Source organism: Dasypus novemcinctus, chromosome 9 (assembly GCF_030445035.2).
Source record: "Dasypus novemcinctus isolate mDasNov1 chromosome 9, mDasNov1.1.hap2, whole genome shotgun sequence".
NCBI classification, from domain to species: domain Eukaryota; kingdom Metazoa; phylum Chordata; class Mammalia; order Cingulata; family Dasypodidae; genus Dasypus; species Dasypus novemcinctus.
In genome coordinates, this window is record NC_080681.1 from 95,711,219 (window position 1) to 95,730,784 (window position 19,566).

At 40.8% G+C, this 19,566-nt stretch overlaps 1 protein-coding gene across 1 annotated transcript; it reads right to left on the reverse strand.

Annotated features, from left to right (window-relative positions):
* Window positions 1–5,828: 5,828 nt before the first annotated feature.
* Window positions 5,829–16,986, reverse strand: AKIRIN1 (akirin 1). The gene is made up of 5 exons (XM_058303849.2): window positions 16,631–16,986; window positions 12,295–12,435; window positions 9,623–9,757; window positions 7,968–8,039; window positions 5,829–7,310 (listed from the first exon to the last, which is right to left on the reverse strand). Exons 1-5 carry the CDS (start codon window positions 16,845–16,847, stop codon window positions 7,300–7,302), a joined length of 576 nt encoding a protein of 191 aa, XP_058159832.1. The 5' UTR covers window positions 16,848–16,986; the 3' UTR covers window positions 5,829–7,299.
* Window positions 16,987–19,566: the final 2,580 nt, after the last annotated feature.

Consider the following 19,566-nt stretch of genomic DNA (forward strand, 5'->3'; position numbering starts at 1 on the left):
CTCACCCAGCACACCTGCAGTCCATGCCTCAGACTGTGTATTTTTCTTGAGTTCTTGTTTCTTAATAAACTCTTCACTCCCCTGCCTACCCTAAACAAACAAAAACCCACTAAGTACCCTCATGTGACATGTGAAGCTGCTTCTGGACTTCTTTCTTAGGCTTCCCCAGTGGTATGATTACAGGAAGAAAACATAATGGTAAGGCCAAAGAGGAAGTCACTGCACCTGGCATATATTTTTCATCATAAAGTAACACACAGGAGTCTGGTTTTATAGATCAATATAATTTTATTAGTGAGTCAGCATTCCTGAACACAGATCGGGTAAGTAATCTAGCTGGAGGCAACCTGCAAAGGCAGCTGAGTAGCCTTCCCCAGGAAACACCCTGCTTTACCCCCAGACACACAATTTATCAAACCAGTTTTACCACAAGGAGTCCATCCACTGGACTGTTGAGTTTCTTTATGGTAAGAACTGCATCTCTCTCAATTTGGCTGCAAAGAGGAACCTGCAGAAGGTTAAAAATGGTTTGATCTGGGAGTTCATGGGAAATAATTTCAGGAAGTACAATGAAGACTGGGGAAGGGGAGGAGTAGCCACATAATTTATTAACTCATCATTTAAGAGCCAAGAATACAGAAATAGGTTAAGGTGCTACCATTCAAGAGCTCAGTATAGCAGAAGAGTGATGAAGATATCAAATGCAACATACTTTTATAAGGGCATATTTTCCTCTCTACAGTTCATTTTAAGTATTATTAATAAAATGAAGCATTTTTAATACACCTCAGAAAAGTCTCCCTTTACAATTTAGGCACCGAGTTACTTTCCATTGCCACCATTTTTCTTCCTTCACTTTTAAATCTCTGGTTAAGATATTTAACTAGTTTGCCTATCTTGTCTAACAAGAATGTAAGCACCATATAATCAGGAACCTTAACCAGTTCAGTGATATATTCCTAATGTCTGGAACAGTTCTTAACATATTTGTCTTTTTTTTTTCGGGACTGGGGATTGGACCATGTGTGTGGGAGGCTGGCACCCAACCACTGAGCCACATTGGCTCCCTTGAGTTGGCTTTTTTGATTGCTTGTTTTTATTTTTAGGAGGCACCAGGAACCAAACCCAGGACCTCCCATGTGGGAGGTGGGCACTCAACTGCTGGAGTCACGTCCACTCCCCATGTTGGTCTTCTGTAAACATTTATGTAATGAATAAGTAACTCTACCTTGAGGAGGGGAGCAGAAAGACAATAGTCATTTGAGTAGACATTTGCAAAGTGTCAAGGGAATTAACTCCAAGCAGAGGAACAATAGGAGCATCATGAAAAATGATGGACTAAGTCTGTGCTAGGAACAGAGCCTGAGGAAAATTTTTTCAATAGTCCATGCGAGAGCTAACCAGTATCATTAATAGGTGGATTTAAAGGAATCTGTGCCAAACAAACAAAACCCACTATGGAATTGGGCTAGATTAGCTAAGTGAAGGGCAAAGTCAAGTCAGCCAAGCAAAAAAGGATCTTTAATGGTGTGTCTATGGGGACAGGAAAGATGAAACCATATTCTTCAATGGCTATATGCCTCTTTACCCAGGCCAACCCAAAGCCATGCCCACTCATACTTCCAAAAGTACAGGCCTTCATTACCTGAGTGGGCAATGATGAGGCTTTTAAGAGCCAATCTGTCTCTAGTTTGTTCTTTTGCCCTCCTGTCCTGTACCCACCCGAATTAGCTTTCCCCAGACTCTTCATGCCAAATAGGGGCCAAACTCCTGGTAACGATAGCCCTTTATTATACGGCCTCTACCTAGCTCCAAGCTCTCTTCCCCAGATCTACTTGAGCACTCTACTCTGGTTAAAAAAGAATGTCCTTCCTCCATACCACCATGATTTCCCAGCACTAGGCCTCTGATCACTCTAAGCCCCAACTCCTATTTTTGTCTAAGCCTTATTGAACTCTATTTCCTCCAATGAAGCCTTGCCCACTGCAGCTATTCAGAACCATTTTCCCTTTTTTCCTCATTCTATGATCTGTACTACTCACAACTACCCCGCCCTGCCCCAAGATGGTTCCCTCGTCTGTTTGCTAGTTGATTTTGCTTGTTGTCTGCTTGTTTTTTGCTAGATGACCGCTTGTTTGTCTTCTTTAGGAGGCACGTGGAACTGAACCCGGGACCTCCCATTTGGGAGGTGGGCACCCAACTCCCTGAGCCACATCCATTCCCCATAACAACTTTTACCTTGCTGGCTTATATCACTTGCTAGACTGAGCCTCTCAGAATCAAAATCAATTGGCTATGTATTTAAGTCTGTTGGACATTGAGGATGTTTAAGACAGACAAGGGATTATTATAGAACTTGCCAGGCTTTAAAAACCCAAGTATCTGTTCTCCATAAGAATAGAACACAGAAGACAACAGCAATGCTTGCTGAATGAATTAGAAACACTCAAGGCCAATATAAACATGTCTTTCTATACCTATCTCCCATTAACATAAAGCAGGTTGGGTACCAAGCTACGTTAACAGCCTTCACCAACTAACATATTTCCAGAAATGGGAGAATTAGGCAATTTGGATCAACCAACTGCTAAGGTCATTTAATTGAAGCAGATGAAATATAAAAATCATTTTCTTAAAAAAGCATCAAAATGTTTGCTAGATAATGAGGAATTACTGAGTCAAAATCTAGAAAAGGAGAACCCAGAGAGCTAAGCCTAGCGTTCAAACCTGTATTTGCCCTTTATGCATCTGCCAAACCAGAAAAGCCCCTGTACACCCAAGCTGTACTTCAAGGTCAGCTCTGGAACTCGATAATCCACATCACAGGCACCTTTGCATTGTCTCCCAAAAGCTATCTTCCATATAAGGGTGAAACAAAAGTAAACCAAGCCCAAAACACACACACACACAAAGTAAACCAGCCCTCACATGGCCTTGTCACCTGGATCATCCAGGGAACCCCCAGCCTTCAACCTGAATTAAGATGGTTTTGGATTGGTGGCATCCTCAAGCACAGGGTAATAGAAATTCTTTCTAGAGATAGATACTATCATCCTTATCCTCAGTTTATTCCTATAAATAAATTTCAAATATATTGTCCAGCAGACAGATAACTAGGTACATAAGGAAAACACTACATGCAACAATTAGGAAGAACAGAATGAGACCAATGAAGACTTCAAATACTGAAATCATTAAATGATCAGGTCTTCCCTACAACGCAGTGCTAATTATTTATTTGAAAGAGATTCCCCCCCCCTGCCCCCCCAGCTAAACGTGTTTCTTTCTTTCTGGGAGTGTTCAACCTTATTCTAGGTCCAGTTTCACTGTAGCTCTAGAAGATGACAGCACTCTGATGTAGTTTTCAAAGACTCTCCAGAGCAGCATGCAAGTGTCTGTTCCTTAACAGTATTTTACAACTATCTTTAAACCCATGTTATCTTTTTTTTTTTTTTTTTTAAAGATTTATTTATTTATTTAAATTCCCCCCTCCCCTGGTTGTCTGTTCTTGGTGTCTATTTGCTGTGTCTTGTTTCTTTGTCCGCTTCTGTTGTTGTCAGCGGCACGGGAAGTGTGGGCGGCGCCATTCCTGGGCAGGCTGCTCTTTCTTTTCACGCTGGGTGGCTCTCCTCACGGGCGCACTCCTTGCCCGTGGGGCTCCCCCACGCGGGGGACACCCTTGCGTGGCACGGCACTCCTTGCGCGCATCAGCGCTGCGCATGGCCAGCTCCACACGGGTCAAGGAGGCCCGGGGCTTGAACCGCGGACCTCCCATATGGTAGACGGACGCCCTAACCACTGGGCCAAAGTCCGTTTCCCCCATGTTATCTTTGATGAACTTGATTGTCCTGTCCATTCTTATACTTAAAATATAAAAATTAAATATGCTGGAAATAAATGTTCGGTCTGAATCCTTTCCCCCCCAAATGGTATGTTCCCTGTCCTAATCCTTGAGAACCATTGCTCTAAAAAAATTGTTCATTAGCTTTTTCTATAAGATATTCATTTTAGCAATGTCAGTTTTCATTTGTAAGAAGAGGATATTTTCATGCAGTCTACTGGTCTACCTAAACCTGCAGTTCAAACTCTCTTGGGAATGACAAATTAGGGTAATTGCCTTGTTAAGTATCCCTTTTTCAAATGTCTATCAATGCTTTGGTACAGGACCGGCAAACTTTCCGTAGAAACCCAGGCTGAAAACATTTTCAGCTCTGTGCTCCATATACCTAGTAACGAGAATGCAGCCATAGACAAACTGTAAAGGAAAAGGCACAATAGTATTCCAATGACACTATTTAGAAAACAGGTTCCACTTTGCTTCCTGACCCCTGCTACAGTAAATTAAAAAATACAGATTCATTGATAGGCATTATTGCATTCATTTGTCATGCATCTTTTATTGTTTTCTTAGTCAAATATTTAAAAGTACAAATTCTAATAAGAATGTGAGATTTGATGTTAACAAGGGGCTACTCATACTAGAAAAGGTTGAGAATCACTGCTGCAGACAGGAAGGTTTTGGTCTTAAGATCTGATGAAGACCATTATTGGGAAACCTGCCATATTACAACCCCACCCCTCACCCCTGCTGTTAACATTTTTAAGTGCCTATTCTAGGCCCCAAGCCCTGTTAAACTGATTCATTACGTGGATTACATCACATTTGAAAACAAAATCTAGTATATACATACTATTAACCCCCATTTTACAGATAAGAAAACTATGGCTCAGTAAGTTCAATAAATGGGGCAGAATTAGTAGTAGGGCAGACTGGAGCCCACTCTTTCTACTTCTACACTAGACAACCCATCTGCAAAGAAGATATACCACATATGGAAGTTTGGCCTAATTCTTGTATTCCCTGATGCTCTTTCTCTTGGCAGGGGTGGGGAAGCACTCTCTAGAGCTTTGGTGTCCCCTTTGCTCCACTGACCCAGGAATGGACACCTCTTCATCTCAAGCTTAAAATTTTACTAAAAGAAGGTAAAGGGTATTAAAATGGAGAAAAAATTTTTTTAACTATCTCACTGGATATGATCATTCTGCGCACAGGTTCTGGCCTATTCTTACAAGGTATCTGTAAGGGTGACTTCTTCCTTAGGCCCTGACCTATATTTATGAGACAAAGACACTTTCTTACCTGGGAGTCCCTAAGTTCAAGCCATAGACATCAAGGTCTAAGGAAAAATTCCTTCTTTCTCTAGTCTAAGGCCTACCTTCCAGGTCCCCATTTTCTGTCCTAGGAGCTGTCTTTTTTTCTGATTTAAGACTAGACAAGCATATGCAGTCCTTTTAGAGGGATCCCAACAGCCAGCAGTGGTGGTGTGGTCTTACCCTGTGGCCACAGAGAGCAACCATATCATAGCACAACAGCCCAAACACCCTGGGTGCAATGAGAGGATGTCAGTTTTTCTTTAAGAAGGAATGGGGATGATACTTGCAATAGTGAGCAAGCATATCACACTGATAACTGTAACAAAAACCTCAGTGAGGTGGTGTTCCCTGCTCCCCACAGAGCCTTTAGGACTTTTGCCAGTCCTCACAGCTGCCCTTTCCTTGTTTTAGTATGATTATCCCACTGCAGGGTCATTCCTATTAGAGCCATTGCTATGCTCCTGGTTCCAGAAACAAGTGACCACCCTGAAAAGAGATGAAACAAATATCCCTTTAAATATGAAACAAAATCACTCTTTAATTATTAAAGGATCACTGCTGAGCTTTAAAAAGTCTATAAATCTTCAATGCAACTTTGAACTGGAGAAAGTTAGCAGCCTCAACATAAATTAACTGAATGAAAAACATTATCAAAGTAGTAAGAAGGCAAGGTAAACAAATAGCTTAAGTATTTTATTTGTTTGCAACTAAGCTTGTTAACACTATATAATGAAAATGTACAAAGAATAATGTTGCAGTTTTTGGTTAGATTTAAGTCAAAGACATTCATTAATAAGGAAATCTTCAAATGTAAATATTCCAGAAATTTCTCTAAGCCATCTGATCAGAACTGTGAATATTACCTTACTTTGGAAGGTATTGGCATACATTTGAATTAAATTCAGAATTCTTCAAAATAAGCCCTAAATAACAAAACTATTCTATATTAAACTAAAACAATTTTAATAGAACTTTCCTTTCCAGAAACAATAATAAATGAAACAAGGCATTTTGTAAAATGTGGTCCTGAACAAGTCACAGTAAAAAATAAATGTATACTTCCACCTCCTCAAAATAGAGGCTACTTTCTGTTCCTCAGCCTTGGAAACAAAGTGAAGAACAGCCTGTAAGCAACCTCAGGCAGGGGGTTGCCAAAACAAAGCTCAAGCAGTTGAATATGGACACTTCTTAAAAGAATTTGGGGAAACTTGACCAAAGGATCCAAATTCTGCCCAAGTAGCAGTGCCGGTGGGGCCTGGCACAGCCCCGTGCTCACCTATGCTATGCTATGGAACAAACCCTGATGTTCCTTTTCTAGGGGAGATCTTTTCCCTGGAGAGGTTCAGCATTCAGGGAACTCTTTGATTGTATAAATGAGGTGAGCGCAGACTCCATGTGGGTATTTAAGGCTTGGAGTCAAAGTATTTTTCTCACACGGCTAGGCAGAGTCCATGTATCAAATGGCCCATCTCCAGTTTGTTCTAATTCCTCACCACACATTTGTAGACCTACACCCCAGACCTTTGCTATGTCATCATAATCACATCTAATGTCCATCCTAACTTATGATTCATATTCTGTGCCTGGAAACAGTCCCTGTATTTAACAATAATACCTACACATAAAACAATCCACTGTTACAACTTATATGGTCATAAAACATTAATGATCTTCTGTTGACCAAGCAAATGTTTTTAACCATAATTGTCGTGCATCAAATTCACAGCCAGAATCCCCAAGATCAAAAAATTTGCACAATACAAATAATAACTTAAAATACACATACACACACACACATTCTCTCTCTCACACACACACTTCTTACAGAACTGTGCTTGGGGAAACTCCATTTGTTGAGTGCCACTGAAGGCATATTTTGCTAAACTGCTGCTCCAGGTTTCTTGTTTGGAAAATATATCACAGTAGGGCACAGCTGTTTATTGGATGAGCAGGAAAGAAAGATATGCTTGTGGCAACCAGAAAGTTTCAAGGTCTTTCAAGTTGTATAAAATGGACCTGCAGAAACGGTTATGTGTTCTCAGGATGCAAAGTTGGAGCTGAAATGTGATAATCAAACCAGTTGCAAAAAGTGTACAGCAGCCATCTCTTGAGGTCAAACCTGGTACTCAGATATTCAAGAAACCTTCAGGACACATCTATAAAGAATTAGGAATAAAAAAAGAAATGATAAGAATACTAAAATATGTAATGTCATGCTTTTAAAAAAATATATTAACTAATAGTAAATGGGATAAAAGCATGGAGGATATGAGTTAACATTTAAAGGTACTAAATCTCAAGAACTTTGACTCAGGTTCACAGTTTAGATGTATGGCTATTTATAATTTATGCTCTGAGTAACTGGTAGTTACAAGATATTTAGAATCAAGAAAATCCTGACCATGTGTTTGATAAATTAGCTTAAGGAATCAACTTTCTTAAATATAACAACTGCAACTACCTTTCTGGGTAAAAAGCAGGTAATAAATGGGCTCTGGAATAAGACTACCTAAGTTTTAATCCTGGCTGAACCACTAACTATATAAACTTGGACAAATTATTTAACTTAAGTGCTATCCTTTCCTGTAAAAACAGGGCTAATAAATTTCCTCCCTCATCGGGTTACTGTGATGATTAAATAAGGTTTGGTGAGGACTTACAGGGTTTTGCACAGTGCTGAGCAGATAAATATTCTTTAAATGTTGTTATTTTAGTTCAAGAGGGGCCTTTTGCTCTTAGGAGACAGGATATTCTGGGTCAAAATCTTGCTTTTGGAACTTGGAAAATTTAAAGAAAAACTTGACAATACTTACAGCTTGTTGGCCTTGTCCCATATCGTCGCATAATCTGATCATGCGTGAATTTCACAAAAGATTCATATTGTTCTGTGAGGCGAAAGACAGTACATACTATCCTCAGAAACTCTCCCCAATTTTTCAAGAACTTAGCATCAGGGTCACAGCCAACTTTCCAGTTTGAATTTTCTGACCCCTCAGTCCCTCCTTAGAAAGGTTAGTCTAAGATCTCTTTGTTACTCTTAGATCTCAGAGGCAATTCCCTGGCTCCTAGATTTGTTCACTGATCGTCTATACCACTACATTCTCTTAATTCCATTCTTTAGTAATGACCTCCTGAGACAGACAGGTATGCTCACTAGCACAGGTCAGCAAATATCCTATGGGACAGGAAGTTTTCAAGATGTTTTACACTTTTTTTGCTAGAAATTTCAACCCATGCAATGAGTGACATGAGTGAAAGAGGTGAGATGGCCAGAAACCTAAGAGAAAATTCTATACCACATAATTGTAGAAAGTTTCACAGAAGAAATACTTTCTAAGGGAAAACTCAGTAGAAAGGCAGAAGGGTAGCCTGATATACAAGATCAAAGCCAGATGGTCTGAACAATTTTGGGTAGAGAAAGGGAAGAGGATGACACACTGTAACTTCTTATACTACCCATTATTCATGTATGTATGCATGTGTATTTTAAAATTTATTTATTTGTTCCCCATCCCTCTCCCCACAATTTTTGCTGTGTCTGTTCGTTGTGCACCCGTCTCTTTTAGGAGGCACTGGGAACTGAACCCAGGACCTCCCATGTGGGAGGGAGGCGCCCAATCACTTGTACCACATCCACTCCCTGCTTGTTTTGTCTCCTCAGTGCATCATCTCATTGCATCAGCTTGCCACACCAGCCCATTGCATCACCTCGCAGTCTTGCTCATCTTCTTTAGGAGGCACTAGGAACTGAACCTGTGATCTCTCATGTGGCAGTGGGCACCCAACTGCTTGAGCCATTATCTACTCCCCCATTATTTGTTTATTAAAGGATCAAAAAAATTATATTGTTAAAGAAACCTGTTAACTTTGCTTAATCCATTAACATTCTGAGGATCCATGCTACGTGGGTCACCAGATTAGGAAACAATACTGTGACAGGAAGTGGTTGCCTAAAACTATCTCATAGCAACAAGGTCCTATGTCACTAAACAGGTACTACTTTCTAGTCCCAATTTGCATAATTTTCTCTTATAAGCCTTTACTTTTGCCATCTCCAATCACTTCCTTTGTTACAGAGTGAGTTGGGCTTCCTTTGCTTTATTTTAGCAAATCATATGATGCTTGACCTCCACATTTACAAAGTGACTCCCAGAGGGAAGTGTGAATATGTTGACTATACACTACTTCTAACTACCTGATGGGAGGTTAGCACGATCCCAACCACCTGTTTACCCAACAGCTGGACCAAATGACCCCTGAATGCCTTTATTCATATGGAAAATTCTTGCAAGAAAAGCTTAATTCATCTTGTTTCTAAAATACAAATGAAAATTCCTTCCATATAACTATAAATGAAATATTTAGAATCACCAAACAGAGCACCTTCAATGCCTAGAACTTATTAAACCATCTTGCATGAAGCCCTACTGACCTTATTAACAATGGCATAGCCACTGTTTCAGCCTACCTGCTAGTTTGGTATTGAGGATTTGCTCATACTCCTCCCGAATTTTATCTTCATAGTCTTTTAAGAGACGCTCACATATTATTCCAACTTGACGAAGAGTAAAGGTGGGCTGGTCCTTCTTCATCCAGGAGGAACCTGGATAAAAGATAAACATTAGTTTACACAATACATTCTAGTTTTAAATTTTAGAATTAACTTCGTGCAAACACTCCTCAAGATATAAAATTATTTAGAAAAATGGTATTTCTCATGAGGAGTATTTTCACAAAATTTTCTCAACTTCTGCCTTTTGTTTTATAAAGTCAGGTCAAAGGTAAATTGAGAGGTGGGAGGAAGACAGTGTATCCAGGAGTGCTAGCTGATCTCCATACAGAAAAATCAGTTCTGATTCTCTAACAATCTGAGTGCATACCTAAAGTTCACTTGGTAAATGGCAAGAACAAACCATTTAAAGCAGATATAAGGGAAGCGACTTGGCCCAGTGGTTAGGGCGTCCCTCTACCACATGGGAGGTCCACAGTTCAAACCCTGGGCCTCCTTGACCTGTGTGGAGCTGGCCCACACGCAGTGCTGATGCGCCCAAGGAGTGCCGTGCCATGCAGGGGTGTCCCTGCATAGGGGAGCCCCACACGCAAGGTGTGCGCCCTGTAAGGAGAGCCGCCCAGCGTGAAAGAAAGTGCAGCCTGCCCAGGAATGGCGCCGCCCACACTTCCCGTGCCACTGACGACAACAGAAGCTGACAAAGAAACAAGACGCAGCAAATAGACAGAGAACAGACAACTGGGGGAGGGGGGATTAAATAAATAAATAATCTTAAAAAAAAAAATCCAGAATGCTGGGAGATACCAATATTTATTTTAAAAAAAACCAAACATCTAGTCAGTCCTTGTTTGTAACTGCTTTTCTACCCATAACATACTCTTACTTCCAAAATTGTATTACTAAAATTTCAAGAGACTTACTGATGAGTAAGTACTGAAAAATCTATCAATTGTGTATGTGCAAGAGCAAATTACAAAGGGTCTTTTTCCAGAGATAGGACCTTTATGTTATCAGACCATTTCTAATCAAAGAAGCCCTTAGAGCTGTTGCAAAGTAACAGGGACTTGACAGTTATTTGACAGGGATATGGCAGGTAAGATAGGTGAGTGAACGACATGGCCATCAAGATTCCCTCCAACCCTGAGACTCTACTTTTGAGAACATCCTCTCTGACCACCTGTCAGTCATATTATAGAGCAGCACTGTCCAAAATAACTTTCTGCAATGATGGAAATGCTCAATGTGCTATCCAATATCATAGTCACATATAGCTACTGAGGACCTGAAAATGGCTACTGCAACTGATACAAACCAAATTTTTTTGTATTTTTTAAGTTGTGTTAAAAAAAAAAAAAAGATCACACAAAACATTACATTAAAACCAAATTTTTTATTTTATTTAATTTTTAAAGACACTTTAGGGAGAGCGGGTGTGGCTCAACTGATGGAGGGTTCACCCACCATATGGGTGGTCCAGAGTTCGGTACCCAGGGCCTCCTGGCCTATGTGGTGAGCTGGCCCACACACAGTGCTGCCACATGCAAGAAGTGCCATGCCACGCAAGGGTGCCCCCCGCAAGGACAGCCTCCCTGCTTGAAAAAAGTGCAGCCCACCCAGGAGTGGCACCGCATACACGGAGAGCTGGTGTAGCAAGATGATGCAACAAAAAAAGACACAGATTCCTGGTGCTGCCTGGCAAGAATGTAAGTGGACACAGAAGAACGTGAGGCGATTGGACACAAAAAGCAGACAACGGAGGGCAGGGCAGGGGGGAGAAATGAATTAAAAAAAAAAAAAATCTTTAAATAAAAAAAAATCTGAATTGCTGTTTATCTTTTAAAAAAAAAGCTTCAGATTACATAAACGATACATCAAAAAATAGGGTGATTCTCATATAGCCCCCCTTTTTCCCATTAAAACCAGCTTTGATTAGTATGGTACATTTGTTACAATTGATGAACATATATTGAATTATTGCCACTAACCATGTAGTTTACGTTATAGTTTGCATTTTGCAGTGCACATTTTTATAGGTTTTGACAAAATGTACTATGGCCAGTATCCGTCACTGCAATGTCATTCAGAATAATTCCAATGTCACAAAAATGCCCCATGTTACACCTATCCTTCCCCCTCAGAGCCTCTGGTGGCTACTGCCTTAACATCAATGTTACAAGTTCTTCCATGGAAAATTAGGCTAGTCCATTGCTGCATTCCTACCTTATGTTTGTTCATCCTCAATCTTGAGGATTTTAGGATGGTGATGCCCCCTCTGTTTCAAAATCACCCCCATCCACTGCTCAACCACCTCCTTCAATTTTATCATAGGTTTTGCCCATTTATTTAATTTTAATTAAGTTTAAATAGCCATATGAGGCCAGTGGCTACAATATTAGTGCAGTTATAGAGGGTACTCTTTCATCGGTGGATGAATATCCAGTCAAATCAATCTAAGGTCTCTTCCAATTTCCTGACTCTATGGTTTTAAACATATCTGTAAGTGGTAATATAATGCATACACTTTACTGATTTTATTACTTTAGACAAAATAAATTCTGGATTAGGAAGCCTTTGTTGTAAATACCATGTAGAAACTCTTAAACAAATTTTGTACACCAAAGCATGCTCACCTGGAGAACTAGGTGCTGTGAGTGCTGAGGAGTGAGGATGACTTTCCGAAGTACAAGATTCACTCTGATTGAGAACAACCTCTAAATGTCTCCACCTCTGGTAACGACTATATTCTTGTTTTATGTTCTGAAAAATTTGCTCTAATAAAAAAGAAACAAACATGAGCATTCACATGTTCACTTTGTCATGTCATTTCTTCAGAAGTGAGACAAAAGTGGTCTTTTGACTAGTTTTTTGATACTTTGTCTAGCATGCAGGTCTTCCCCCATGTTATTAACATTAACAAAAAAAGTGTTGATATATAAAAGCACTCCTCCTAAAGCCCCAGAGATAGTGTGTCTCATTTCATCTATCTCAACAATGCATAGAATAGCAGCTATTTTGGCATAAGCCACACAAACAGTTCCTTCACTTGGTATTCCTGTTCAATGAAGACCTGTTCTGCCATTTGCTAGATTATTAATTAATATAACTTACAGCAAAAGAAACCACCCTTCCTAATAGGGGAGCTAAATTTCGATCTCCTTTAAGTTTTATTATTTTACAAACTGGGATATTAAGGGGTGAATCCCATATTACCCACAGGTCTACTGACAATGAAGCTCTTGTCCCCTTTGGGACTCTTATAATCTTTGGGGGAAAGGACAGCAGAAACCATTACATTCGGTCTGGACACTGACAAGGGGAAGAGCAGAGATTTACTGCTTAGAATTCACAATCAAGGATTAGAAAAGAATTTTCTGATCCTACAAAAGGCAATATTTGGTAGGACTCAAATTATTTCATGTTAAAGTAATTACAAAGTAAATATGCTAATGTTATTAAAAGGAACACCCAAATCACCTTAAAGGACACTCTTAGAGACAACAGACTCCAGAAAGGGTGTGGTTTTCAAATTTTTCATTTTTGCATATTTACTTTCTAGATAATAAAGCCTCCTTTTAAAACAAAAATCTAGAAAATTGATCACATTATACTAGTGTATATTCCACCAGTCATATATTTTTTTTAATTGGGGGAAGGAGTTAATAATGCCACTTTGCCACTTACACTGTACATTATGTGTAACCTTGGGAAGTCATTCAGGCTCTTTAGTCTAGTTCCTCAATAGAAATGTTAAATGCCTACTTGATAAAGTTGTGATGATCAAAATCAAAGATAATAAAATTATAAGAAATGACAGTAAAGCTCAGAACTGACATGAACTAAAAGTAATTCTACACATATCAAAATATCTGTCTGCTTAAATACTGAAACAACGCAGGATTAGCAAGCCTTCCTTTAAGAGTGCTATCAAGACAATATTTTAGATCCCTGAATTTATGAAGTCTTCACTTTATTTTTAAAATGTATTATTCTCCAAGTAAATACTTGCCAGATTCAGTACAAAGATGTAAGGAACTGCAAAGACTTCAAACAAGAAAGGACAAGTATGAGGACAATGCTCATGAGAACAGAAGGTCTTTGATAAACCTCTAACTGCCTCTATATGGTAAAGTGAACAAATGGAAAGCTACAATGTGGATGCTGGTAGAAGAATCAGCAAGTAAAATCATCTAAACATGGCATCCACAGAAAAAAAGAAGGAACAAGTAATGATTTTCCTTCCAAGAAGGCCACATAAAAATAGGAAACAGCATTTTTTAAAAAGAAAAATGCAAAGTTATTTTTAATTTGCAATGGATAATATAATCCTTGCCTCCCATTATTATGTGAGGTTGTGCTCCCGGTTCCTTCAGGCTAACTTGAACACCAACACTATACAATGAGTCCTAGCTGCTATAAGAGAAAAATCTTGAACATGATATTCAATGTTTTCCAAGTCCTGACCCCAAATTATTTTTCCAATTCCATCTCCCATTACAACCCACTTGTATTAAACTATTCTTTCCTTCATTTGGGGGTTTTCTAGCCTTTGCTCAGTTTCCCTTTGCCTGAAATGGGGCTGTAACACCCTCACCCCCCCTTATTCAAGTAGAATGCTAGCTATTTCAGTCCAGAAGTTATTCCTCAACCCTCAAGTCATGATCAATTGCTTGGCATTTAGACTCACTCCTGTTTAACAAATGACTAGCCTGAGGTCCAGCAACCTCGTTCCATGCATGGCATTCACCTAGCACTCTATAAAAATTTAAGCATTAAAAGATTTAATTTTATAGGCCCTATGCACAAAAAGTGCTATATAATACACAGCTTTTTCTTTTTTTTTTAAAGTGTAGTAAAAACACAGTTTATCAAACATTTCTGAGAGAACTTTACAACCACCCTTGGGATAACTGGGATGTTATAAAATCAAGTCACTGATTTTTAAATTCACTTTTCCTTTAGTTGGCTTTATCTTAGTTATATAGCAACTAACATTAACATTCCCTTCCCCCATCATTCTTTTTAATCCAGAGGACACCCTTCACTATAGCCAAAGTATAAAATTATCAATCACTAATACTTTAAATTTCTTTCAAAATAGAACCACATTCCAGTAAGCATTAAGGAATATAAACAACCAAAGAAAAATACGAATGAGGATAATTTTATTTTAAATAAAATATTTTAACACAAAATGACCAAGAAGCCAGCTTGCATGGATGTATGCAAAAATATCACTCTACCACATTCAGGCTTTCAAATCCATTCAACAACCATTTCTTAAGCATTTGTTGCAGTATAAACTATAACAATTGATCTAGAAGACAGTACTGTAAGAAATAAGGCATTTGGATGAAACCCATCACTTCACACTTTTTAAAATACTTCTTGCAGATATCTCAATTAGTCTTCAATAACAAATTGGTTGAGGAAGTACTAATCCCATTTTGCAGAAGAGAAATCCAGAAGGATTATGTGACTATCCTCGGGTATTTGTAGGAGCACTGGCAGGAAAAAAACATCATTGTAGGAGAACACCCATGCCCCTGACTTTTGAAGGGCTCTTTACGAAGAACTTTTGCAAACATTATCTAATTCTGTACACACTGTACTTAAGGCTAAACAACATTAAGCTCACAGGGAATTTAGAGTAGAAGAGAGATCCTTATGGGGCAGGGTTAGTCAGGTAATTGGATGGAAGACTTGAAGTAAAAACATCATGATTGAAGGTAAGGATACAGACATGGCAAGGTGTGTCTGGGGGAAAGAGCAGAAGTACAAATTGGAAAAAATAATTAAGACTATGTAAGAAAGAGTTTAGATTTTAACAAATCCTCTGAATGCTAGGATAAAGAAAATGTGAACATAAACAAGAATATAAAAATCTGGGAGACGAGCTTAGCGGGTAACTCAGGAATCCTGATATGAGAGGAGGAGGACCTGAAATCAGCATTTCGATATAAAAAGGAAGGCGGAAATAAAGCTTAAAGGAACTGGTAACTGAAAAGGGGTGAGAAAAGAATGACTTTAAGGTAATCCCAAGGTTTTGCTTGTATTTGAGGAACAGATAAAAAAAGCACACAAAGAAATGACTTGCCAAGGTCCAGTTTTGAGACCCCCATTGCTGGGAGCCCTTTAAAAATTACTAAATGCTAAAGCACTTTCCCCTCTATTCCTACACTATGGTTAGGTGTTTTTTGGTTTGTTTTTTTGCTTCATTATCATATCAGCTTTCGCCCTCCTTGGCCACTGTGGAATCCCCTTACCGCGGAAGCGTTGCTCTCATCAATAAATTCCTTCTTTCAAAACCTCTGCATAAGTGAAGGATTCTCAAGTTCTAGCTAACGACCTACCGATTTCAAGCCATATATGGTACGACACAATAGCCATACAATAAAAAGAACATGGCCAGTCCCTGAGAAATGGTCGGGTTGAGATCGGATTCCTTGACTCCTGCAGTGGCCTGTAGTCCCTTAAGACTTCTGGAAATCAAGTCTCCCTACAAGCTACAGTACTCACTATGCCCCTTCCCAGTAACACCTCCCTCCCCTAAGGCCTGGTTCGTGAGTAGAATCCAATTTTCCATGGCCCAGTGGATCTGCAGGGCAGCTCAGTGCAGGCCCCGGGGGCGGGGGCGGGGGGAGGAGTGGGGAGGAGGGGAAGGAGGGGGAGGCTTACGAGATGGGGAGGGCCCTGGGCGGCCAGGGATATTCCCATCTTCCTCTTGGGGCCCACCCTTCTAGACTCTCCAGCTCCAGGAAAACCGAAAACCGACACTATGGCCCCAATACCCTTCCCGGATGTCTGCCACCCCCGGAAGCGACCAGGCCCAGCGGCACCCCAGTTCCCTTTTCTCGGGGCAAAGAAGGGGTCCGTGGGTGGGATGGCCTAACATTCATAAACGCCCCCCACCCCACCCCCAAAAAAAAGCCTGGGCCTGGCTTTCTGCCAACCCTCAGCGTAGGTTACCCGGAGTCGGAAGGCGTCTCTCGCTACCGGGCGGGGCGGTCTGCTGCAGAGTCGGCGGTGGAATCTGTGTCTGAAGCGGCGGCGGCTCGGCGTCCGGGGGCCTAAGGCCCGGAGTGGGGCCGGACAAGGGGGCGCAGCGCCGCCGCTTCGGGGAGCCGGGGCTCAGCAGCGCCGCCTCGAACTCCATGGGCCGCTTCAACGTCGCCCCGCACGCCATGCCGCTGAGGGGCTAGGGACCAGGAGCGGACGCGGCGGTTACTGCGGCCTGACCTCCGGCTCCTCAGCAGGGCTCGCAAGCCGAGCCGGCTCCAATGGCGCCTCCAGCACCCGGCAGCGGCGCTGGCCCCGCCTCCTATGACGTCACGGGCCCTTGCCACCTCCTAATGGAGGGGGGGAAGCCGGAAGACTGCCATCCTAGAAGATCCGTCGGCTGCGGTTCGGCCCTCGGTGCCCCCTGCTGAGGAAATGGCACGGTCTGGGCGGAGAGCGTGGTCACCCAGCAACGTCGGGAAGGGCCCCCATCCCCGCCTCCGCCTCTCGCAGGGTCCCATCCTCCTCCTCCCGGCGGTCGTACCCGGGTGGCCCTTTTAGGTTTTCGCACCTGCGCGGCACGGGCTTGGGGGAGGGGAAGGCCTGAAGGACTTGGTGAGATAGCGCGGGGGTGGGGTATCCCATGGTCCTAAAACACACTTCAAGGCCGTTTCTTGTTACCACGATGAAAAAGAGGCTGATTCTAGAAGGTCATCAGGTACAATCCGCTGCGTCCCCGGCAGTCTTCAGTGAAACAAATCCGAGACCAGAGGATGGTTTTAAGGAGTCCATAAACCCCGGGAAATTGTGTGCAAAATTGTGCTTGTGTTTGTAGTTGTCTTTTTGTCAAGGTCGCCCATATCTCCATCCGCTCCTCAAAGGGGTCTGTTACCCAAAAAACTTTAAAACAACGCTGGCTCAAACCTTCCCTGAACGATGTCTCTGTGTTAGAAACTTCAGCTTATGATATGCCTGCCTCCCTGTCTGACGTGGCGGCTCAGGTTCTTCATCAGGTTTATAGGAAGCAGTGCCGGCTGTATATTCTGGAAAGATGGATAAATAACAGAAATGTTTTGCTTTCCGAAACTGCATGTGCTTGTAGTTTACTAGGGAACAGGTCCAACACTTTAAAGGAATCATCAAAAGGGGTCTGTGATCCAAAAAGGGTTAGAGCCCTTCCAGGACGATTTACATATATTAAGTAATGACCTTGCCTCCTGGAATCTACAACATATCTCTGGTATTTTCCAAAACAGTACCAGTTTCAGCAACTTCTGATCTGGCCACATGCCAGGTCAGCGTGTCCCTGGATATTTGAGTCAGGCAATGGGCATAATCCCTCAATTCCATTCTTTGTCTCTTTTCTGTTGCTTTTCTCTGGGTCCTTTCCAGTTTCTCCAGATTCTTGAAAGAGCCAAACAGATCATGTATTTTTGAAAAATAACAGAAATCATTCTAAAATGACTGAAAATTGGTATAAATTTTGAGCATACTCAAAGTTAGTTATTTTACTCCATCGCTTTTCCATAAGGTTATGAAGAAGTTTTATAATAGCCTGGAAAACTAGAAATAGAACTTTAGGGCCATAAAAAAAGGAGAGCACAATTATCCTGGGGTTAAATATGACTGTGACTGAATTTGAAATTTAGTTCTGAGCCCTCGGGCCACTAGAGCAAAAATGAAAACATTATGCTAAGTAGATCTTGTCACCAGAAAGAAATCAGTTCATCAGTTCATAAGAAACATACCATAGATATTTTCCCCCATAGCGTTAAATTCTTAAAATAGTTTCTCACGTGACTTTATTCAGAAAGTGAATGATATAATAAGGCAATCAAGAATTTTTGAACTAATGCAAAAAGTCATGTAACTATTTCTGAGTTCAATAAAAGTCAAGGACATAAAAAGCAACCTAGTGATAGTTATTCTTTGAGAAGCCTGTCTAATGTGGTACAAGTAAATTGCTCTTGTGTTCTAAATAGGTCCAAAGTTAGAGCTTAGAGGTTTTGGAAAGTGTTTCCCTTGGGCAGTCATCTCTAAATAGCACTTCTAGGTAGAGTTTTTCTGGGTGCTTTGATAGTTACTCTCTTCTCTGAAATCCTTTCAAACCTTGAGTGTGCTTGTAATAATAGTGTTTAAAAGAATAGTTATAATTTGTTTACATATTTGACTCTGCTTAAAAACTATAAATTCCTTGAAAATAATAACAAAGCCTCGTTCATCTATGATTCCCTATCCCCAGCATAGTGCCTGGAATACAGTAGGGGTAGGTACAGAATAAATATTGGTAGAATGAATAAATGGTGATTATTTCAAAATTGTTCTCTCCCTCAAAACTGATATTCCACATTGCAAAATGAAGGAAGATTCAGATATCCAGAAAACAAAAAGTAGGTGGTATATGTGATTACATGTTGCAATTGACAGTGGCACACCCATAGTGATATCTTTGAGAGTGGTAGATGGGCTGCCCTGGCAAAGCCACTCAGTGTGATGTCTTCTTATGAGGTCACTATAGTCCAGGTCTGGTCTCTAGCTTTGCTTTGCAGTTCCAGATCCTTAATCATTCATGCACACACACACACACACACACACACACACACACATTTTTGAGTACCTTCCATATGTGCAGGTACTATGCTATCATGGCTGAGAATACTATGGTATGAAAAGAGGCATGTTTCCTGCCCTCCTCTGACTTCTAGTCTATCAGAGGAGACAGACGTTACATAATCCTAACAAGTATATAATTACAAATTTTGACAAATGCTGTGAAAGAAAAGGACAGGGTATTATGAAAAAGTACAACCAGAGGTCTTAACCTATCTGGGAGAGCAAAGTGATATTTGACCCGAGAACTGTTGAATAAGTAGGTGTTAACTCAACAAAAAGAAGGTGGGAACATC